The sequence below is a fragment of the Corythoichthys intestinalis genome, chromosome 10 (genome assembly GCF_030265065.1).
Source record: "Corythoichthys intestinalis isolate RoL2023-P3 chromosome 10, ASM3026506v1, whole genome shotgun sequence".
NCBI lineage: Eukaryota > Metazoa > Chordata > Actinopteri > Syngnathiformes > Syngnathidae > Corythoichthys > Corythoichthys intestinalis.
The window spans coordinates 43,120,418-43,145,799 of NC_080404.1; the positions used below are offsets into that span (position 1 = coordinate 43,120,418).

A 25,382-nucleotide genomic window follows, 5' to 3' on the forward strand; every position below is an offset into this window, starting at 1 on the left:
GTGTTGACCTGCAACCATCATTTTTTTTCTTCTAAAAGAAATGTCAAAATTCTGAATTGGTCTCAAAATCATGAAATTTTAGGTGTATCAAATGTGACATTTGGCAATAAAGGGTTAAAAAACATTAGCTCAAACAAAAACTTACCTTATGTTTGTCTAAACAGGGAGCAGCTGGATTCAGTCATGTTCTTTGTTGCCACTAGAAGGCAATGTCTCCACCCAAATCAAAAGAAATAAATGCAAGCAATTTTAAAACAAACCATTACAACGGCACTTTAATCAAATGAATAGTCGAAGCAGCAAAATTTACTTTGAAGCTTTTTTCTAATCGAATTACTGGAGTTCATCGATTAATCATTGCAGCACTATTTAAAAGTTAGGAAAGTCTTGTCCTGAGGTTTTTTTGTTTGTTTTGTTTATAATGTGTAGAGGAAGAAAGATGAAATACAATCAGGTTAAAAAAGGTTATTATAGTGCAGTACTGCACAAAATACAATAACAAGGTTGCAGTAAGACCCATGTTTACAAGCTGTAAGTCAGTAATAACATTTTCCTCCTACCCTAACCCTATTTTGCCTACCTAGGGCTTCAAATTTGATTATTTTACACACAGGGATGTATAAGCACAAGCACAAGTAATAATCTTTGATTCAAGTTGCCAATGAAAAGCTCCAGTCTTAAGTCCTCTTCACATTGACCTGTGTCTGTTGAAACCCTTTACTTTCATTTGAGGGGTGCTACCATTTCAGCTACAGACCTCACTAAATCATCTCGACCAGTTTAGAGTGTCGTCCACCTTCTGACCAACGTCAGCTAGAAAAAGCTAAGGAACCACAGTGACCCTGAAAAGCATAAGTTCATACATGTTAAAGATGTATGAATGTTGAAAAAAAGTATAGGTTCCAGGGAAGACTGAGTGTTGTGGTAAGTAAGAGTTTTGGGATGTGCGCTTCCACCTAATTGAGAATTTCGGATGTTTTTCTGAACTCATACTTAATACCTTCGAGGACGACCACAAGTTACATGTATCTGGGCCAGTAGATGTGTGCCTTTGTGGGGGCAAAAGTAGCCCTTTGGGTTGCAGTCATACACTCAAATGTTTCCCAGTCATGTAGTAAAAAGCATTACCTGCTGTTAGTTTATAGTTCAACTGCTAATGTTTGGTTGATTAAAATGTTATTAAAGAGAGTTGTGGATGAGTCACCGATGGTGTTATGGTACATACGCCAGACTTAATTTCCAGTGAGTGATGATGCAAATTTGAGTGTGAAAGTTAACCCTGCGACTGACTGGTGACCAAACTGCCCTTTGCCCAAAATATGTGGATGGAATTTGGAATTAATTACCGGTAATCCACTGAGTGTTCATCTGAAGTAGACTCTTTATTTTTGCTGTTGTTGCGGTCCTTTGCCTGAATTCAACACGGGCAATGCTGAATCAAGCATAACTATTGTTGGCACATGACTTTATTATTGCAGTAACAGCCCTTCACTTTTCTCTTAAGATTCTTGCTGCTACTCTTTGTCAGCCCATTGTATTCCATTTTGTCCTACTTCCCTCCCACCAGACTCCAAATAGATCCTTACTGCATCCATCAGTCAACAGACTTCAGGTTATGGCATTTAAACAAGTCTTAAAATCAGTTTCGTCACTAAAAAAAACTTGTCATTAGGACTGGGGAAAAAAGCAAAACCGGCTAGGGGTGTCACGATTGCATATTTTTGCACCCGAGTCCAAGTCACCTGATTTTGAGAATTTGCCGATTCAGGGTCCCGATCCGATACCGGGAAAAAAAAAAAAAAATTTTTTTTTGAACAAAAGTTTCAAACATGTTACAGTACTGTACAGTGTTACGGAGTCTAAAACGTATATAAAAACTACAGATGTGACCGAAAATTCTGCGCAGAAAATAGCTAAAATTGCATTTTCAGTTTAAAGACCAAAAGTTTACCACCGAATAGTGTGAAGAACCGTAGTCCTCTTGTGATGACGCAATCAAAACACGGCGAGAAGCAACGCTACTGGCTCACAGCCAACATGTCCGTGGTATAGTGCATTTGACCACGGGTGCGAGTTGTTTGGAGTTTAATCAAGCGAGCAGTATACAAATAAACTAGGATTTAAATGCATACATGTGCATTGGCTGTGGTTTAGTATAAAAATTTCATGGCATGACTATTTCCTCTTTTTGTCACTTTTTGTCATTTTTCTCACGGCTTCTACACCCCCTGTGCTAGTCGCCGTTTGAACCAGCAGGGAGTGACTTCGCTCGGCTTGGTCACCTGGGTCTCGATCATTTCTACTTGTAGTACAAGAAAACAGCGAATCGTAAGGAGTAAGAGAGATTGTAAAGAGCTTTCCTAGTTTCGACGAAAACGAAAGTTTTTGTTGTTGTTGTTGTTGTTGTGGACAAAGTTCCACACAAACTTACATCGAGATCTCATTTAGCTAAGAAACTTTAGGAGTGAGACCCATTTTTTTGAGTGAACCAAACTTCCAAGAAAGCGCATTTATCAAGGTTTCATCGGCCGTGACGTCCACCGAACAGAATGCTACGACGACGCCAGCACCTCTGCTATAGGACGCGTTCAGAGTTTGCCACAAAATGCTCACTGTCACCGGGAACGCATCCTCCCTAGGGGTTTCATTGACAGCCAATGCCAGGCAATTAGTTAATTTTGGGACATTTCATGTCATTTCCTGTTGATTATGGTCACTTCCTTTTTCCTTTCGGGGCATTTACAGGTCACTTATTGTTGATATGGGGGGACTGAAAAGGAAGTGGCTCAATAACGTCCCCATATAAACAGGAAGTGACTCAAAATCAACAGGAAGTAACTTGTAAATGCCCTAAAGAAAATGACCTGTGAATGCCCAAAATACTAGCTGTGAATTCTCTGGTTTCAGTGCCATTAACAGCGCTAGCTGTCCAATCCATTTGAAATTAATTGGATGTCTAGCGCCATCAATGAAATGAAAAACTAACACCTTCCTAAAGCGATATACAGTATCGATTCTTGGTGGGAGAATATCAACAACCTACAACCTACAAAATATTGCGATATATCACCTTTTTGATATATTGTCACACCCCTACAATTAAGATGAGAATACCATGGGGTATTTTCTCCTCTCATAGGTGACTCAATACTCAAAAAGTGTGTAGTGATGGTCTGATCGACCCTTAATGTGGATATAAACACATTTTCCACCAATTATCACTTGAAATCCATAACAGAAACTGTTACTCCAACGATGAGCTCTGTAGTGCTGCTGAATATTTATGAGCTCCATTAGGAGAGCCTAGTGACTACATTACATAAGTGTTAAAAGAAAGAATAAGATAGCTGCTCAATGATAATAGCAATTTGAGTAAACAGAATAATCAAAGGTGGCTTTTAGCGTTTTCACTAGCACTTTGTAATTGAGTCTTTTGGGACATTTTTTTGTAAGAGTAAATGTCTTATGCAAAAATATCTTTATTAATGAGAAAATAGCACTACAAAACTATCAGAATTTATACGAAGCACCTCAGAAAAGAATATCAGCCTTTAAATGAGGGTTCGTAATGTATAATATTTCAAGCCACTATATACTTCATTACCATTCAAAGCATGCAGAGCTGAGTAGTCCAAAGATTCAGGATGCATTGAAGATCAAAGATCAGTGGAAGGTCACAGTGCTCATTTTTTCCCCAGCCCTTTAACGTTATCTGCCAAGTGGCAGCAAAATCCCTCCAGCAAATTGAATTTCAAAGTTAAAATATTAGTGATATTGTATGTACATCCGTTTTATAGCTGAGCTCCAGTGTTGGATTGACTGTATAACAGGCTATTAAATATAGCTTGGCAGTGCAATAAAATGTCAACACAGAGGGAAAACATTTTTTTGCATTGTTTTTGTTGACCTATGTTGCTATTCATGACAATCATACTCATGTGGGTGTCTGCTGAAAAACTTTCAACTTATCCCTTGAAAACAAAAATATGTGGCTTCATTTTTACAATGCCAGGTTTCCATTCCTATGTACAGTATATCTCTCATACTGTATGTGGGCTTATAACACATTGGTTAGAGGGCACAATCTCCAAAGGCAGAGCAGCAAGGTATTGATTGCAAGAGGGGGTTTCATCAAATTCCACAGGACACATCTACAGTATAAACTTTGTTTGCATTCCAGTCATATAGCATCTGGGCCACAAACTAATGTTAACTTTTCGGAGCAGACTTACTTACTTTCAAGCAGCATTCCCTACAAATTACACCTTCAGTGACACAACACACTTGCTAAGATTTATTGGCCAGCGCCTTTCAGAGAGGACCTACTGAAGCAGCTTTTTGCCAAGAATGTGGATGTTTGCGCACATCCTGGACGGAATCCTGCGTTTAGATAATTAAATGCTTGACAATGTCAGAGTGACATTGACAATTATATTCGACACAGAGGGAAATGGTTGTTGATATGGACCTCGGGTGTTTAACATCACATTTTGTTTATGTTAAACCTTTTTTTTTAATTAATCTGTCCTGTTCAACTGTTTAGACACTGAGAACAGGAATCTGAGTGCCCTTATGGTCTGAACAGTTTTAATCACATGGGAGTTTGATATGCTCCCTTTGTGGTTGTTCATTATGTTTTCTTCTTTAGGAGCAGGCATTGAACGGGAAGGGGTTATGGGGGGACAGAAAGGAAGGAAGCAGACAGAAGAGGGGAACAACAAACAACAAGAAAATCATTTTTACACGCCTATGTTACCTATGAACATAGTGGTGCTATCGTTAGCTAATTATATTTACCCGTGGAGGGCCTGATAACCAACTAGAAAGAGGAGGGGAGGAAAAGGGACGTGATTAGGCGGGGTGGAGTGTACACAAATCAACAAAGTGAAGTGTGGAACCCAGTATTATGTGAATCACATGTAAGTGTGAAATTGTTGACATCCTATTTTATGCTACCTAAACGCTAATCCTGCCACTGACAGTCTCTCTACCTGAGTGTGTCTAATTGCACCCACCGCCTGCCCACCTGGACCCCCCCAACCGATGCGGCACAACGGGGGACCCCCAAGAGCCCATTAGGCCAGGGCAGGACAGGATCCCCACCCGGAGGGGGTGACACTCCGATGCCCTTGGTGCCGGCGATCCATGCTTTTTCCCAAGGAGGATGTAGAAATAAAGACAAAAAGGCGTAATTTGGAGAATGCAGAGAGGCCGCTATGGGATCAGAAACCCAACCACCCCCCGCTACCGAGAGCCCAGACGAAGAGGGGGGCCCCGCCCCGGGAGTCCCGCCATATAGAAAAGTGGCGGACCCACTTACCGCACTATTACTATGGCTGCCAGTTCCCTGACTGGTAGCCACCACCCAGCACCGTGATTGGATTGTGTGGGGAGGATAGTGCAGTGTATGCATTAAAATAGGAGGGCAGTGGGACTGTAGCATGGAACTACTTCCCTTCGTCACATCCCACTACCCCTTGTCGTAGCTCCCCCATTGAGAGGATAATGTATGTGGTGCATTAAAAGAGGTGCAGGAAATGGTGGGGCTGGCAGCGGGGAGGCAATTGTCACGTCACCTTCCTACCCAACTGACCCCAGCCGCCCCATATCCTCGGTACATGATGCTTTATAATCAAGGGGGAACCGGCCCGGGACTGTAAGGCCCAATTCCGACTTTTCCGGAAAACCTGGATGAGTGTGTTGGTGCCCAAAGTGAGAAATAATTACTGTGCTAAGTGAAGTTTGCGTGAATTAAGAGAGTGTGACAATATCTCGATATAGCGATATATCGCGATATTTTGCAACCCGATCGGTGATCGATAAGCGCCAGGGCCCCGACCACCACCCGCCCCAGACTACCCCCAGCGTTCTCTGGACACCCCTACAACATCCCCGAACGGACGCCGCACCAACCTGCCAGCGGCCAGGGGACAACCACCCCCCCAGCAGGGGATTACGGCCCCACCCCAGACACCACAGACCCCGGGTTATGTTATACAGGGTGTCCATAAAGTCTCTTTACCATTTCAAAAAGTTATTAAAAATGCAATTGATTAGATATTTTATTCAGATTTGTTCTATTGTATTCAGCGTTTATTGAAGTTTTTTTTTACCTCTTTTAATACACTTCTACATGGGCGCCATTAGTTGCACGACACACATCAAGAAGGTACTCGATTTCTTGCCATGTTCGCTGTAGCATAGCCTCATCAATTGTGGCAATGGCATCAGTAATCCTTCGCTTAAGGCCAGGAATGTCCCTTGTCTTTGTTCGATACACGATATCTTTAACATAGCCCCATAGAAAGAAGTCCAGGGAAGTGATATCTGTGAACGTGGCGGCCAAGGAATTGGCCCATCCCTTCCAATCCAATCGGTCTGGAAATGTTTGATTGAGGAACCCACAAACATGCAGCCGCCAATTTGGTGGTGCACCATCTTGCTGAAAAATGATGGTTGGTTGAAGGTCATTCAGTTGTCATTCACGTTTTCACCAGATATCACTCCACTGGACTTCTTTCTATGGGGCTATGTTAAATATATCGAGTATCGAACAACGATAAGGGACATTACTGACCTTAAGCGAAGGATTACTGATGCCATTGCCACAATTGATGAGGTTATGCTACAGCGAACATGGCAAGAAATCGAGTACCGTCTTGATGTGCTTCGTGCAACTAATGGTGCCCATGTAGAAGTGTATTAAAAGAGGTGAAAAAAAAAAAAAAAAAAAAAAACTTCAATAAACGCTGAATACAATAGAACAAATCTGAAAAAAATATCTAATCAATTGCATTTTTAATTTTTTTGATATGGTAAAGAGACTTTATGGACATCCTGTACTCTGTTTGAGAGAGGAGAAACTGAGCAATGCAGGGGTGATAATCAAAAAGCATGAAAATGTGTAACGAGATGATAAAACCTAGAAAATATTTATTTATTATAGTAATAAAGAAAACCGCTCTTGTGGAAACAGTCAAGTTATGCTGTACTCTTGTTAGTTGTGTAAAACACAGAAGTGAATTGGAGTTGGTATGATAGTATTCTTAAATGTAAAAATGGGATTGCTCTTGCTTAATGACTTCAACGATATAAAGTTACCCCCATCAGATGGTGGTTTGCCTACTTTACAGTCTTTGGTAACATTGGTACATAGCTCAATGCATTCGTTCCAGTTGACGGGGGAACTGTATACTTTGTCCAGGTTATTGATCATGTAAGGATTCTCTTTTAGCAGTACTCTCCTGAGGGTGAAACTGGAAGCCATAAAATGGACAATGTGATGTTGCGGGCAGAAATTTAATTTGCACAATGCAGCCCGGTAATTCTGCTTTCTAAGTGACATTCAAAGCAAACCAAAGCCTGGTTTTGTAGAATTGAACACAGATACATCCTATTACTGTCAAAATAATTCAAGAAAGGACTTGAATTACTTCCAGTCTAGTTTTCTTTCATATATATTTACATTGAACCTGCCTTCTGTCCCATTGCTTTAGTAAAAAAAATAAAAATACCACGCCAGTGTTTTTTTTTTTTTTTTTTAAAAGAACTTATATCCACTCAATCAATTTTAGAATAGCACGTATGCCATGAGATGGGCTTCTTGCCAGTAGCAGCTGCTCCACAGGAGCCAACCTCCCAATGCGGACGCCTGTGGAGCCCTCTCAGCATATCACCCTGGTGTGTCAGCAGCTTTCTAACCCAACGAGCGAAGATGTTGTTCTTTCACGTTCTCTTTGATAGATGAAATCCTGTTCCCCTGCATAATGCAAGATCTCATCATAGTCTAAAATGTCCACTAAAACTTGCAAAGGCAAATGACCTTTCCTTGAATTCCTATTGTTATTTAGGTAAATTTCAGGCAACACAAAAAACTTAATGTTTGAGCCAATAACTTTGCACTAGGGCTGTCCCAAGCGACTAATTTCCTCCCGATTAGTCGACTAATCTTTTTTTTTTTTTTTTTTTGCTACTTTATTAATGAAATTTTTGTTGAAGCTTATTAATTCACAAAATACATTTCGGAACACCTACATTCTTTATTAACGTATAAATAAATAACAAATATCAATAATAAATCACAAACAATGATGTCAAATGCTGCTGGCATTAACTAGTGCAAAAAAAATGTAATCGGAAACACTGAGACTTCACCTCTTTAACAGGAGTCAAAACAATTCTTACTCTTTTTGTGGTATATCATTGTCTATATTGTTCTAAATGTTAAAATGAATTGCAATGTCCCGGACAACCATTTTCAGAATGCTTTGTGTGAGTTCAGATGCTTTTTCTGGTGTGCATTCCGCATTTTAGGGTAGGGGAAAAACTGTTAAACTTTTGTTTGTTTTAACCTGAAAATAGATAAAGTAGAGGGCCCACTGAAATATTACCACAATTATTTTGAATGAGAGGCACACATACTCAATAAGTAACTAACATTAGTGCAGTCATGGATTACAGTAAGCAGGCCAGTGCTGTTTCCATATGTATTTTTATTATATTATGTATTAACAGGGTATATGTATATATTTTCCCCAAGTGGGAGCTTCCATGATCCTAATAAATTTAATAATAATAATAAATAAATATATATATATATATATATATAATTATATAATATATTTATTAATTATTTTATTAAATAAAAATCCACGTTGATACGACTCACGTAAAGATCACTTCCATTTAAAAAAACATCATTAGAAAGTTGTATGGACTTACAATCCGCTCGCTTGTTGTTTCTTGTTGTCTTCGAAAATTATACTTGGGTGACGGCGCTTCAAGTCTTCGTTCATAGCCGACGTGCTACCGTGGTATGCGAGCTCAGCTTAGCAAAGAGTACACACAGTGGCACCCTCCATATTTTCCTTGAAATAATTCCAGGCTCTGGCTATTCTGGTCCGCCTTTTGGCTTTATGCCACTTTCATGTGTCACCAATTATGCCCTTTTTGGTAATTGGCGGTGTTTTCAACTCATCGCCGTACTGAGGAGTGAACCGGCGATTCACTTGGCTCGTTGCCGTCGGTTTGTCCGATTTCCTCCTCAGGAAGGCGGCGGCGTGCATAAAACACCGAGAGGCGTCTGTTGGCTCTTTATGGATACTTTTATTGCCAAGACAAAAACGTGGGGGATGCAGCAACTGAACTCCGCGCTCCCCGCGCACTTTCCCAACTCGCCAATCTCGCTCCGTCTCTCTCGCTCGCCCACTTTGTAACTCTTTCATCAATCTGACAATGCCGGTCACATTGAAATAACAGCGGCCCGCTTGGGGGTGCCAGTAACAACTGCTTGCATCGCGAGCGCCCGCCATTCTAAACTATCCGCATGTAATTTTTTGTAACCCGTCATGACCCGTCGACGCATTTACGTCATCGATGACGTCGACAACGTCGACTAGTCGGGACAGCTCTACTTTGCACCATCAACGCTTTAGGCCAATAGTTGAAGAAAATACATAAAACAATTATAGTATGGCTGACCAATAGTCCTCCTTTTGTCGGAAAGATCTGAAATTGAACAAATTTGTACAAATACGGTTTGACCCGACGCCAACACTATGTAAAATGTCAGTGGTGCGTATGTTTATTGCTATGTAAAATGACAAATATTCATTGTGATCAAATGTTTTTTTCTTCTTTTTGCAGTGAACTTTGACCACTTTCAGATATTGCGGGCCATTGGGAAAGGCAGCTTTGGAAAGGTAATGCACCCTCAAGCTTATATATTGTGTCCCTTGATTTATAGTAGTTGTTTGTTGTGTCTGTGTCATCACAGGCTTTATCTCTGCCAAAGAGTGAAAGAACTCCTGATTGCATTAGACTTCCCATCACATTAAGCGTTAAGCTTACAGGATATATTATTTTCTGACTTAGGAAGACTAATTAATAAAAGTCACTAAGAGGAGAGTCAATTTGCTTTTCAGCGTATGCCAACAAACCTACTGAGAGTTTTGACCAATATCTGCATTTAATTACAGAGCAGGACAATACTGCCTGGTTGTACTAAATAAAGTAAGAGGCGTGTGTTGAGGCGTGCGTTGAGACTGATATTGTGTGTGTCAACAGAATTGAGCTCAAGAGATTAGGGTAGTTTATCTTCATTTTGTATCCTAAATATGGTGGTAAATATTTGTTAAGCCTTTCGTCTCTGCATATTTTTGCTTACTCATTCCGTTTTGCTCTTCTCTAAACCCCCCACCCCCAAATATGTCCCTCTGTTGTGAAAAGTCATTCCCAATGCTGAATACATTACCATGCAAGATTATGTTAATGTGATGTATTCCTTTGTTCCACCAAGCTGCTGTCACTTTCTTTGTGACACAGAAGGGAATACGCTGTACGCGGACCATGGCGGAGACGCAAGTGGGGTCTTCCAAAAACGTATAAATCATGATTTATCTAGCACAGTGGTGCAGTTGTTTATTTAATAGTGTGTTTATCACAGCAGAAGATGGTTTAAAATGAGTATGGTTTCTTCACAAAGAAAAAGAGCACTGCAGTATTTAAAATGGTTAAGTGCCTGTGACACCATAAAAAATATCTTGGATAGCATTAATATATGAATTAAAATCATATTTTGAGACTATTCAACTATAGAGTAGTACTTCTACATACGAAGTTTATTTGTTCTAGGACCTTTTTTGTAAGTCGAAATGGTCGTATGTCGAGCAGGATTTTCCCATAAGAATGCATTATAATTCCATTAATCCGTTCCACAGTCCAAAAACCTACACTAAATCCTTAATAAATACAGCTATTACTATTGCAAATAGCAATGACAAACAAATTATGAATAAAAATCATAATGATAATAATACCGTAATTTCCTGAATATAAGGCGCACCCGTGTATAATGCGCACCCCAAATTTACTTGTAAAATGTAGGGAAAATTATTGTACCCGTTTATAACGCGCACCCTAATTTTAGCACCAATAAATAGAAGAATACAAGAAAACAGAGCTCGTGTACAGATACAGATATGTCATTTTACTGACTGGTGAAACACAGCACAAGCATAGCACATTGGTAGTTCAAAACATTACCATAAACTGACAATATTTATGGTAATAATATGATTTGACAACTCCAATTTACAAGAATCTAGGAGAAAACAAAACAGATTTGACTTTTCTTTTAAAGGCTGCTGTGTAACTTGCTCGTTTCATCATGATGAATAAATGTTTCTTCCATGGATTGATACGGTAAAATGAAAGTGAGAACGTAAGTCGGAAATCCGTGAAAGCTCATCCCTGTCAACACGACAGTAACAATAGGAACTATTGTTATTTGGGTTTGAGTTAGCCGAGGGACAGATATAGTTGACGGACACAGGAAGTCTGTGTGTTTACGTTTGTTATGGTCCGAGTTGCGGAGCTGCAATAAACGTTGACTCAGATGAGTTCAAGAAACTAAATTCTGTGCTTTATGAAGAGTGAAAAAAGCAGAATTTAACACAGACGAAATCATTCGACCGATCAGAGTGAAGTATTACCGAAACAAAATGGTGATATCACGTACCGTAATGGTTGCCACATACGTTTCTTCAACACAACGTGGCCGTGTCAATAAAAAAAAAATCGGTTTATATATATATTTCTGTCTCCATCCATGTACCCGTTTATAATGCGCACCATGATTTTACAAGTTGATTTGGGTGAAAAAAAGTGTGCGTTATATTTGGGAAATTATGGCATAATAATTGTAACAATACCTGTAATAATGTAACGAATTGGGTTCTAATGTGGCGGACTTTTCTTGCTGTACCTGAGCGCACCGCGGGGCTGACGTGATGGTGAGCAAGAGAGCGCGGTTCTATTTTACTTTGTTTTGATGCTGGCGTCAGTGTTGTACAAGTTGATAGAATAAATGATTAAACCTGACGAAGCTGGCAATTTCTTTGGCGATGTTACCACAATAAGAATTGTCACCTTAACTTATAAAGACTGGCGAACGGAGGAGGACCGCTGGCCGAAATCGACATTCTACGGCCCTATTGTTTACCCAGCTCATGGATGCACACACCATGCTTATATTTTGCTATCATTTACATCTTCATTTCAAAGGTAAACGTCACCTTTTCTTTTTTTCTCCACCTGCATTAACCTTTTTGGATCCAGTGTTGATTTCTCTCACAAGAAAATCAGCCGTGCGTCCGTCTTCCAGCAAAACAAAGAAACTGCGGCGCTGTCAAAAATCGTCGTCTTTCGAGAATATCGTCGGATGTAGAAACAAATGGCGAGTCAAATTTTACGTCAGATGTCGAAAAGATTGTGTGTCGAAGCGATCGTATGTCGAGGTACCACTGTATACAATAAATGGACAAAGCGCATATGACGAGAAATGAGTCCTTTAACCTGCCGTTTAGCCATGCCTGTCATTATGTCATTATGCCTCCAGCCGGGTGATGACGTCGGCAGAGTAACTATTTCAACTGATCTAGAATTCAGCCCATCTCGGGGGAATATTCAGAACGAGGAAAATGCGACAGTGAGTAGCAAAATATCATCATTGTTTTAATCTCTCTACTCCAGTATTTTGTGATGTTCTTTTTATCTAAGCATTTTCCCTAATTGCTAAATAAATTGTATGGTCATGACAAATAAGTCTTGTGGTAAATGGAATATGAAATATTAAAAATGCATCTATTAAGTAATTACTGCATAATGGTCAAAACTGCCGACTTCTTAAACCTGCCGAACTGTATTTTATGCCACCGGAGTTAGTTCGACTTTTTGTAATTTCCCTGCCCCAGCTTCGGAGACTCAGGAAACTCCGGTAAAAATACTGTTTGGCATTTTATGAACATAAACAAAACAGGAGGCGTGACAGCTAGGTGACATGCTTACCCGAACGGAGCCGCTCTTTTGAGTCTTTCTCGCCTTTCGAAAATGAAAAATCACACAAAACTACCCCGACTCATGTCACACACGGCGACAGGGGTGATTGTCTTCACTGATCGGCCAGACCCCGGTGGTGTGCAAGTTCGTTGTTCTGCTGCGGCCCCGGCCGGCAGGCAGTGCTCGTAGCCGGGGACAGAAGTGAATGAACGCCGAAAATAGCGCATTCTCGGTGGACAAACCGGCTGACGTCAGAACGGGGAGCTGTTCGGGGCCAAGCCGAGGAAAGCGCTCTGTGGACGGGCACGCGATGAGGACCCAGAGGGGTGGAAGTCTACACAATCGAGAACCGGAGAGTAGAGCGGGGGTCTGCTCGGGGCCAAGCCAAGGAAAGCGCTCTGTAGGCGGGCACGCCTTTATCGGCTGGCATCCATGGTGTGCAACAAGCCACCGGTCGTATCCCATGTGGCCTTTTGGGTGGACAGGGAATATTGTCACCCTCAAAATTCAAGCCACCTCCTTATTAAAACGTTTTTAATGATCCCAGTATTTGAAATAATGTAAAACATGAAGCTTACTTAGCTTCTTTGTCCGTCCAATGGTTCCTCGGTTGTTGGACTTGTTTTGCCATTGCGGTGAACAAGGATCTTTTGGAAATCCAAAAAGTCTCAAAACACTCTCCCTGGTGTAGCAACAAAAGCCTGCAGCACGTTGGGATGGCGTCACGCAAAAAAAACCAAAAACAAATTTAATCCGCAAAATCAGCTGAATCCCCAGTCCTTCTGCATGCTAAAGTAATGGTTGTATTGTGAGATGGTTACTCGGCTGACATCACATTTGCCTTCTTCCTCAACCCAAGACTCGAGCAGGAAGTCACTCATTTTTATGGCGCGGGATTAAAAAAAAATTGAATAAATATACCGATCGCTTCCACACACATCCAAGCAGTCCATTTCATTCCGGAGCATAAAATACAGTGTGTAATATGAAATAAACATGCTTTTTTGTGTCAAAGGCACTTTGAACAGGAATACAAAATACGAATAAACCCGTTTTATGAAGAAATAATACACCGAAAGTAAACAGGAGTGTTGAATGTGTACCTTTAAGCAATGTGGCCTTGTGAGTGACGTCAGAAGTTTGTCTGCGTGGCTCAACTTGGCAGGTTATAGTCTGTATTTGAGCATCTGTGTGAGTTTTGGCCTGATATAAAGTATATCGTTGCAAATTTTAGCCAACAGGGCCATCTGTTGTCAGTAATGTCAGTAAATTGGGTTTTTATTTAATTGTTTATTGGGTTAAGAAGGTAGTGTCGGTAATAGGAAAAAAAGTGGCAAAATGAATTAACCGCTAATATCACTGTGTTGTACGATGTTGGAATTGAGAAGTGTTCCGTCCTTTTCACGAAGATGTGTGCAAGGTTGACTTGCACAATATTTTCATTTTTCTTCCACCCTCTTTTACTAGCAACTCCCTTTTCCAGTTTCTGTAATATCACGATTCATCTCAGGACCCACTTTCAAGCCTCCGTAGGCTATAAAGATCCTAGAATTTTCCTTTAATTTAATAGTTTCTGAGAAGATATGCAATTAGTCTTGAGGCTACACTTTATGACCACAGTGTTCAATTTTTCCCCAAAAATTAGATCTTCAATGTAAGCGTCAAACTCAACTTATCTGTGAGCTACTACTACTGTGGGCCACATTTAGTATTCAGCGAAAATAATTCAAATACAGATATTTAAACAAAACAAAAAAGACAACTAATCCACCTTTTGTGCCATTATTAATAACATTTCGGAACATTAACGATTCCTCATAACATGAACACCATTGGGGAATCCATTCCCTCTCATTTCTTCACATAATCTGTTTAGTTAGTTAGGTCATGAGGAAGGCAAAACACATCCTGAATTGTGTACAACATTGCTCGTTTGAGGTCCTCCCTTCAGGCAGGAGATTCAGAGTCCCTTGTTTTAGGTTAAATAGGACAAAGAACTCCTTCCTACCCAGTGCAATTCGGTTGCTAAATTTGCACAATTCTTGCACTTAGATGCAAAATTGTCTATGGCATTTTAAATTTGTAGTCTGTGTTATTTTATTGTATGTGTATGAGTGGTTGTGTTATCTGTTATCTGTATGCTTACCTGCTGTAAGACAAGTTTCCCCTTCTTAGGGGACAATAAAACTTAAACTGAACTGAACTGAACTGTAGTTGAATAACGACATCTCGTGTTGTAATTCTTTAGCACGCCAACATTCTTCATGCATTACAAGACATAAAAATTCTAAAAAGTTAGATTACGACTTTATAGTTTAAAATCTCAGGCTTATTATCCTCCCTCTGTTCTGTATCATTCTTTCTCCAAGATGGGACACTGTTAAAATCACAACCACAGGAGTGGATGATATATGGCAGCTCATTTGTAACACACCTACAATAGGGCTTGATGGCAATGCAGTGGCACCGAAAAGATAATTGCCTGCCCCCACCATCTTCTACTTTTCCCCTTGTGTATTAGCCCCCTCAGTAGTTGGTTTCTATGAGGTGTTGCAGACAGCTCTCTCTACCAAAGGGCTCATTAAGGCCTTCGGATGGAGAGCTAAAAACTGTGAGACATGACAGTCAACTGACACAGACAAGAGTATAGTGGAAGCTTTTTAATATCAACAGTCAGATGAAAAAATAAACACAGCCAGGACAGCGCAGAGGGAGGTTGATGGACAAAGACAAGGAAGGTCACAAATATTCCAAGAGCTCAGCTGGTGAATACTTCTAACACTCACTCACCAGTAATAGTAAGTGCTCATTAAACTGAAGTGTCAAACAGATATAGGGGTATAATGAGTGGGAGTGGAGGAAAGAAAGGAGACGAGATCTGGATGAACAAAGGACATAGATAGAAGTTGCGACACCTCTTCATATCGGAAGACACCAGCTTTTTTGGAAAGGTCAGATGATGATTAAGCCTTTTGTTTTTCTTTTTTGCTCTCCATGGCTCCAGGCAGGACTTTTAACAGAAAAGTCCAGCCTTAAAGAGCATATGACACGAGAAAAAAAGTCTTAAATGGCATTATTATGTGAATTAGAATCATTTTGAGACGATTCGACTATATACAACAATTTAGAAAAGCACAGATGACGAGAAATTAGTCTTTTAATCTGCCGGTTAGCCACGCCTACCATTATAGGGCTTTAGCGTCCCCAACAGGTGGATGACGTCAGCGGTAGACTGGGCTCATCGGTTTTACTATTCAGCCCATTGAGGGGGAATTATTCAGAACGAGGAAAAAGTGACGAAGAGAGCCGCAAAATGTCATTGTTTCAGTCTCTCTACTCCAATATTTTTACAGGATATTCTTTTTATCCAAGTATTTTTCCCCAATAGCTATATAAATGGCTTGAGAAGGACCAGTCAGCCCGTCGAGGGGGAACTATTCACAACGAGGAAAACGCGATGAAGAGAGCGGCAAAATGTCATTGTTTCTGTCTCTTTACTTCAATATTTTTACAGGATATTCTTTTTATCCAAGTATTTTCCCCAATAGCTATATAAATGGCTTGAGAAGGACCAGTCAGCCCGTCGAGGGGGAACTATTCACAACGAGGAAAACGCGACGAAGAGAGCGGCAAAATGTCATTGTTTCTGTCTCTTTACGTCAATATTTTTACAGGATATTCTTTTTATCCAAGTATTATCCCCAATTGCTAAATAAATGGCATGTTCATGACAAATAACAGTATTGTGCTGAATGGAATATGAAATAATAAAAATGCATTTATTCAGGACGACTTGGCAAAATTACTCCATAATGGTCAAAAATGTCGACTTCACCTTTACTGTCGCACCTCCCGAACGATATTTTATGACACCTAAATCGGACATATGTCATTTCCCTTCCCCGGCTTCGGAGAATGTAAATAAACCAGAAGCCGTGACAGCTAGCCGACATGCTAACCCAAACTGAGTGATGTTTCAAAGTCTTCGAAGTGGAAAATCACACATAACTATCCTGGATTATTTGACATGACGACCCGGTTGTCAATTGTCTTAGTGGATCGGCAAACCGCCCGGCGGAGAGCAATTTACAGTTCGTTCCCCGGAGGAGGGTGGCTGGATTTGTTGTGCAGCTAACGTGGTGCTGCTAATGACCATTATGAGAGCTTTTTACATGCCTATCAATGATCAAACGTAAGTAGTCCTTCATTTAAAGGAAGTTTGTAGTGTTTACTTTGTAATCGCTGTGTTCGTTTTTGACATAATACAAAACAAGATGTTTACACACTTCCTCATAAGTCCAATGGTCCCACAGTAAATATCCACGGTGAATGGGAACCTTTTGAAACTCCAAAAAGGCGCATACGCCTCTCCCTCATACAGAATGATTTTTCTGCAGCCGTTTGGCTGGCGTGATGCGAAAAATAAACGTATTAATCCGCAAAATCAGCTGAATCCTTCGTCCTCATACACAACAGTACACTGTAGCGTGAAGAGGACGTCTTCTACCGTACACGTCACAGCGCCCTCCTCCTCAATGCAAGACCGAAGCCGGAAGTCACTCATTTTCATGGCGCGGGATTCAAAAAACTAAATAAAAATAGCGATCGCTTCCACACACATCCAAGCGGCCCATATCATTCAGGGGCATGAAATACCGCGTGTATTATGAAATAAACATGCTTTTTCGTGTCACAGGCACTTTAAGGCCGAGTTATACTTCCGCGTCAGACCTGTGCCGTCAAGGAAGACCCGATTTACGACCCTGCGCCTTAGCCTGACGCGGTCCTATTGATTTTTCAAACCCTCGCGTCAGCCTAGCGTCACGTCAACGGATATGACGTGGGGAAATGGACTGTGATTGGTTCGCTCAGACTGTTGTTTCCGGTTCAGCACGAAATCACCGCCATTGTAAAACATTATTTTTCTATACGCAAAAATGGACCAAGCGGACGGGAGTATCATCGAACAGCAAGTCTCGTCAAGACATTACTATGATTGGCAAATGGCAAGGTTGACGAGTGGAAAAAACCCCAAAATAATATAAATAAATGGAAGAACCATCAAGACATGTGTGTTCGGAATCGAGTGGCCACACGAAGCGGTGACCCAGTCGGCCAAAAACTGCCAACTTTTTATCACTTTATGTCGTATTTTTGGTTGGTGCACTTCATCATTTATTGTGTACATATGTTTGCTGTGAGTCAGTGACTTATTTACGTGTCACACGTCAAGTATATGAAGATTAAAGCACAGGTTTGGTGTCAAAAGAGTTGTTTTGATCTTTAATATTCAATAACAGACAGTTCACACACGATACATCATCACTGATTGAGAGTGCCTCGGTGCTTTTTATGATAACGTGAAAATCAAGGCTCCCAACGCAGTTTGGGAAGTTCCATAGACGCCAGAAATCTGCTATGGCTCTCACTGGCTGGTTGTAGGACACGACAAACAAATCGGGCTGGAGGGCTTTGCAGACCTTGGACGCAGTGCTCGACGCCAGTTTGAAGCTAGCCGCCACAGCTAGCTGTCTCCACCCGAGTCTAGAACTCTCTGTGCGGCATCAAAAGTTGGCCAGACCGCCTCGAAACAGTCTTCTGCGTCGCCTGCCCCTCAACATTTGTATGATCAACATTTATTCAATGTTGATGAGCAGAAGATTTACATTCAAGCGTTCCATCGTGCATTGTTTATTTTTTTCTCCGTTAAACTAGACTAGCGGAAGTCAACAAGCATGGCCAAAACCGTACAAACATAACGACACCCCTCTAGTGGCTTGGCGGTGAATTACAGAGCAACGCGGACCCTCACCGCAGAACTATCGAATGCTCACTGACGCCGTAATTACTTCGCAGTCACCGCAACGCAGGAGCACAACTCAGCCTGTAGGAGTTTTCCTGGTTCCCTTTCTCAGAAAACAAAGACAAAAAGTTTTAAAATAAAAATCCAGGTACATGTTCACTAATGCAAGCACAGCAATATTGGGGCTACAGGTAGTCTCCGGTTTATGAACGAGTTCCGTTCCTGCACTGGCTATGTAACCCGGATTTCCGCGTAAGTTGGAATTAACCCTTTAAATACCTCAAAACACGCTTAAAAAAAATTATTATACATCATTGTACTGTCCTCGGCAAGACGTCGGAGCTAAGTCCTAGCTAGACAGTGAGCTAAGCTCCGAAATGACGATGTCAAACGTCCGTGTAGTTTGCTGACTTTTTTCAGTTGCCCATGACATCAACACTAGCAGAATGAAAATAAAATTAAATTAAATCAGTCTCATCTTCAATAACAGCAATTCAAATTTGTGTTTATAACTAGCTGCTGATAGAGCAATAATAAATGATTGGCATGTTTCAGTTAGTTTCCGCACATCATCAAAAGCAATCACATAAACTCATCCCACGTATTCGACCACAATTGAAAATGCACTATAAACGGTACAAACGGGGTTATATACAGCCGTCGCCTCTGGATTTTTCATAAGCAACAAATGTGTGCGCAGGCTGTCACCTCTGTCAACTCAGCAGCTCTGTGTTTGCGTGTGTGAGGTGGACACGTCTGTAATAGTCCTTCTCAAAAAATTAGTATATTGTGATAAAGTTTATTATTTTCTGTAATGTACTGATAAACATTAGACTTTCATATATTTTAGATTCATTACACACAACTGAAGTAGTTCAAGCCTTTTATTTTTTTAATATTGATGATTTTGGCAAAAAAAAATCAAGAAAAACCAAAAATCCCTATCTCGAAAAATTTGCATATTTCATCCGACCAATACAAAAAAAGTGTTTTTTAATTAAAAAAAACTCAACCTTCAATTAATTATATCAGCTATGCACTCAATACTTGGTCGGGAATCCTTTTGCAGAAATGACTGCTTCTTTGTGGCGTGGCATGGAGGCAATCAGCCTGTGGCACTGCTGAGGTGTTATGAAGGCCCAGGATGCTTCGATAGCGGCCTTAAGCTCATCCACAGTGTTTGGTCTGGTACCTCTCAACTTGCTCTTCACAATATCCGACAGATTCTCTATGGGGTTCAGGTCAGGAGAGTTGGCAGGCCAATTGAGCGCAGTAATGCCATGGTCAGTAAACCATTTACCAGTGGTTTTGGCACTGTGAGCAGGTGCCAGGTCGTGCTGAAAAATGAAATCTTCATCTCCATAAAGCTTTTTAGCAGATGGAAGCATGAAGTGCTCCAAAATCTCCTGATAGCTAGCTGCATTGACCTGCCCTTGATAAAACACAGTAGACCAACACCAGCAGCTGACATGGCACCCCAGACCATCACTGATTGTGGATACTTGACACTGGAATTCAGGCATTTTGGCATTTCCTTCTCCTCAGTCTTCCTTCAAACTCTGGCACCTTGATTTCCAAATGACATGCAAAAGTTGCTTTCATCTGAAAAAAGTACTTTGGACCACTGAGCAACAGTCCAGTGCTGCTTCTCTGTAGCCCAGGTGAGGCGCTTCTGCCGCTGTTTCATGTTCAAACGTGGCTTGACCTGGGGAATGTGGCACCTGTAGCCGATTTCCAGCTCACGCCTGTGCACGGTGGCTCTGGATGTTTCTACTCCAGACTCTGTCCACTGTTTCTGCAGGTCCCCCAAGGTCTGGAATCGGCCCTTCTCCACAATCTTTCTCAGGGTGCGGTCCCCTCTTCTGGTTGTGCAGCATTTCCTGCCACACTTTGTCCTTCCCACAGACTTCCCACTGAGGTGCCTTGATACAGCACTCTGGGAACAGCCTATTCGCTCAGAAATGTCTTTCTGTGTCTTAACCTCTTGCTTGAGGGTGTCAATGATGGCCTTCTGGACACAGTCAGGTTGGCAGTCTTGCCCATGATTGCAGGGGTTTTGAGTTAATTCATTGCTTCAGATGATTAGGTTAGTAGCTTCTATAGAGTACCTTTTCATGATATGCTATTTTTTTGAGATAGGGATTTTTTATTTTTCTTGACTTTTTTACTAAACTCATCAATATTAAAACAATAAAATGCTGGAACTACTTCAGTTGTGTGTAATGAATATAAAATATATGAAAGTCTAATATTTATCAGTACATTACAGAAAATAATGAGATTTATCACAATATGCTAATTTTTGTAGAAGGTTACTACATTTGCTCACTTCCTGTTCGACACTTCCTGCACCAAAATAAACGAATGCATCACAAAACAAAAGTCAACATTTCAAAAAAAGAAAAACGACGAGACTCAGTTGTAAAGTCGAAAACGCGTAACCCGGGGACTACCTGTAGTCTCGTTCTTAAGTAGGTAAGCGATTTTAACTATAAACCTTTAAGAAATATTTTAATGATTCAGAAATTGGAATTCATGACATGGGTGGCATGATGTAATATCATGAATCAATCCTAGCTGAAATGAGAAAATTCTTTCCCCTGCTCTCTGAATGATATATTAGTCAGACTCTGAAGGTCTGTTTGCCTTGCTTGTCTCCTTCACAGTCCTTACAAAGTCAACATCAGTCTGAGTATGTGCATGTGTTCATGGGTGGGTGGGTGAATTGGTGAGGGTTTAAGCTAGCACAATTAATTTCAACAGGCCTGTTTCTCCCTACCCAATTCTTTTTAATTACCCCTCACTGACATTGTGTTTTAAACCAATTGTCCTAACATCGATACAGTATATGGGTGTTATCTCTCCTGGTATTTCTTGTACTTAGTTGAAGAGGACAGAGAAGGCTTTATGTATAGTCTTCTTTCTTCCTTCCATGCATCTCTGGGAATTTACCTGACCTGTAAAACAGAAAATCCCAAACATCCGAAATCCTTCTTCCCTTCCCTTCCCTTCAGGGTCTATTTTCCCTTCTTGAATGCTTTGGTGTCCAAGAAGCTTAAGACCTCTCTGACAACCACATCATACGCGAAAGCAGTGATTCCTAACCACTGTGCTGCAGCACTTTGGTTTCCCATGAAAGATTATAAAACCTGAAGACACGCAGCAAGACACTTTCCAATTCCTGAAAGAATATTAGCTCTGCGTTAAAACACACATTTTCTTTGAGTGCTAAATCAGAAAGTCAACGCTTAAACTTCGACAGTCCTTGTTAAAATATACACAGACTGTTTAAATGTCCAGTATTTACCATAATATCTTATCCACTTCACAGACATTTGCTCATCGCTACTGTGTTTCAGGTTTAGGTGAAATGTCTCCATTTATATGCAAATAACTTTGAAGACATTCCAGAAACTGTGCCTCACATTTCTGGACACTAAATTATTGTTTTCTTCTCCAGACTTAGCCAGTTTAACGCACTCGATTGCTTATATTCTCTATGAATATATGAATAAATCCTTTTGAATTTGAGTATTCCAGGAAAGCTAGAGTTACTTTTACTTGCTTGGTTATAATACTCTGACCATAAACCTATTTTATAAATTGTACAAATCTCAGGATATGATTAATAGAATAAACCATACATAAAGACATGATGGTGATCAGTGCATTATGTTTGGGATTTCAATTTGAATTAGGACTGCACAATTTTGACCCAAAAACCTAATTGCAATTTTTCAGACTAATATTGCAATTGTCTCCCGCAAGGGCTTTTTCTATCTCTTTTTCATGCAATAGTTTAACTTTTTTCTACTGCAGGGGTTGGCAACCCAAAATTTTGAAAGAGCCATTTTGGACCAAAAAAATAATAATGTCTGGAGCTGCAAAAAATTAAAAGCCTTAAATAAGCCCTATAATGAAGGCAACACATGCTGCATGTATCTGTATTAGCTATATTAGCCTACTATCAAAATGACTAAGTTGGCTAAAAATACATAATGAGCCTTCATGATTTCATGTTTATTTTCCCTGCAGTGCATCCAATGCACCACGTGACTACTCTGTTGTATGATGCCACCTCAAGTTTAACTTCATTACAATATTAATGAATTGTTTCATTGATTTTGTGAAATTAAAGATATGCAACAAAGAAATCCGATTTTTGATGTCATTTTTATTTTGAGGTTTCGAAACACAACAAAATGGAACTTGCATAACATGACCCTTATCCGGGCATGTCTTTGATTTTCTGTATAATATCGGTTTTGTTTTTGAAGTCTGCAAATAGGTGTTCTGATATGTTGACGAATGTCTCCTTAATGTACTCGCCATCTGTGAACGGTTTTTTATGCTTTATTATCTCCCGGGTTGCAACAAAATTTGCAGCAGTCGTGGAGCTTGGCGATGCAATAAAATCGTAATCTATTTTTGCACTCCTCTAAATTCTCCAGAAGTAATGCAATCGCTTTTTTTCCTCTCACTCCCACCAACAGGGTACTTGGCTGCAAATGTAGCATGCCTTCCCTAGAAGTGTCTTTCCACATTACTCTTTTTGTTGACTTCTCGCCACAGAGTAAACGTTCGGGCTATCCTTCCGCATTGGCAATGAATGCAAATGATTCGGTCCAAGAAACATTGAATCCTTTGTTCTCCTCAGTTATTTTTCTACTTTTCCCTTTTGGATCCATGCCCCATCACAAAGCCGGCAGGTTGTTTACAATAGCCACCTGCCTGGCATCCCGCCCTGCTGATAGAAATGTGTGTCGCAAGCTATGATGCAAATCTTCGTTGAAAGAAATGTTGAAATTTAATATTTATGCTACACATTTTTATAGCATTGGAAAACGTTTGTGTCATTTTTCTCCTCCTACAGAAACCATATCAAAAAAATATATATATTTCCCTCCCCCATCTTTCCATTTTTGAAAATACTGCAGGGAACCACTAGGGCACCGCCAGAGAGCCGCATACGGCTCTTAAAAGATGGGTTGCCGACCCCCATTCTACTGGTACTCATCACGTCGCTCTCAGTTTTTTTTCCACTGACCAATCCAAGTAAATGACAAACTGTAGAGAGTAATTACACCATCTACAGCATGAGGTACAGCTGTGCAGTGTGCTATTTGTTTTAAGCCTCTATGTAGTGCAGACAAACTTGTTTTCCATTAACATTTCTGTTTGGCTACCAAAACCAGGAACGCGAGTTCCAACGTTGATTGGCGAATAGGTTTGCCACACAACTCACTCAAATGTGAGAGTGTTAATATTGATAAAAACAGAAAAAAAACTAAAACCTCATGAGATTATATTGTCGCAGCAGTAAAAACATCAATGTCAACGCGATGTAGGTTAATCGTTCAGCTCTAATTTCAATTATAGTGGGGCAAATAAGTATTTAGTCAGCCACTAATTGTGCAAGTTCTCCCACTTGAAAATATTAGAGACGCCTGTAATTGTCAACACTGGTAAACCTCAACCATGAGAGACAGAATGTGGAGAACCCCCCCCCCCCCCCCCCCCCCCCCCCCCCAGAAAATCAAATTGATCGATTTTTAAAGAATTTATTTGCAAATCATGGTGGAAAATAAGTATTTGGTCAATACCAAAAGTTCATCTCAATACTTTTTTATGTACCCTTTGTTGGCAATAACGGAGGCCAAACGTTTTCTGTAACTCTTCACAAGCTTTTCACACACTGTTGCTGGTATTTTGGCCCATTCCTCCATGCAGATCTCCTCTAGAGCAGTGATGTTTTGGGGCTGTCGTTGGGCAACATGGACTTTCAACTCCCTCCACAGATTTTCTATGGGGTTAAGATCTGGAGACTGGCTAGGCCACTCCAGGACCTTGAAATGCTTCTTACGAAGCCACTCCTTTGTTGCCCTGGCTATGTGTTTGGGATCATTGTCATGCTGAAAGACCCAGCCACGTCTCATCTTAGACGCCCTTGCTGATGGAAGGAGATTTTCACTCAAAATCTCTCGATACATGGCCCCATTCATTCTTTCCTTTACACAGATCAGTCATCCTGGTCCCTTTGCACAAAAACAGCCCCAAATTAGATGTTTCCACCCCCATGCTTCACAATGGGTATGGTGTTCTTCGGATGCAATTCAGTATTTTTTCTCCGCCAAACAAGCGAACCTGTGTTTCGACAAAAAGTTGTATTTTGGTTTCATCTGACCATAACACATTCTCCCAGTCCTCTTCTGGATCATCCAAATGCTCTCTAATGAACCGCAGACGGGCCTGGACGTGTACTTTCTTCAGCAGGGGGACACATCTGGCAGTGCAGGATTTGAGTCCCTGGCGGCGCATTGTGTTACTGATAGTAGCCCTTGTTACTGTGGTCCCAGCTCTCTGTAGGTCATTCACTAGGTCCCCCCGTGTGGTTCTGGGATTTTTGCTCACCGTTCTTGTTATCATTTTGACGCCACGGGGTGATATCTTGCATGGAGCCCCAGATCGAGGGAGATTATCAGTGGTCTTGTATGTCTTCCATTTTCTAATAATTGCTCCCACAGTAGATTTCTTTACACTAAGCGTTTTACCTATTGCAGATTCAGTCTTTCCAGCCTGATGCAGGTCTACAATTTTGTGTCTGGTGTCCTTCAACAGCTCTTTGGTCTTGGCCATAGTGGAGTTTGGAGTGTAACTGACTGAGGTTGTGGACAGGTGTCTTTTATACCAATAATGAGTTAAGACAGGTGCCATTAATACAGGTAACAACTCGAGTGAAGCC

At 40.7% G+C, this 25,382-nt stretch overlaps 1 protein-coding gene across 1 annotated transcript in view; it reads left to right on the forward strand.

Moving 5' to 3' along the window:
• Positions 1-25,382, forward strand: part of LOC130923010 (serine/threonine-protein kinase 32C-like) — an 80,061-nt gene that overhangs the window by 8,442 nt on the left and 46,237 nt on the right. Inside the window, exon 2 of the mRNA XM_057848370.1 lies at positions 9,646-9,701. Coding sequence (XP_057704353.1) covers positions 9,646-9,701 — 56 coding nt within the window. The remainder of the gene's footprint in view (positions 1-9,645; positions 9,702-25,382) is intronic.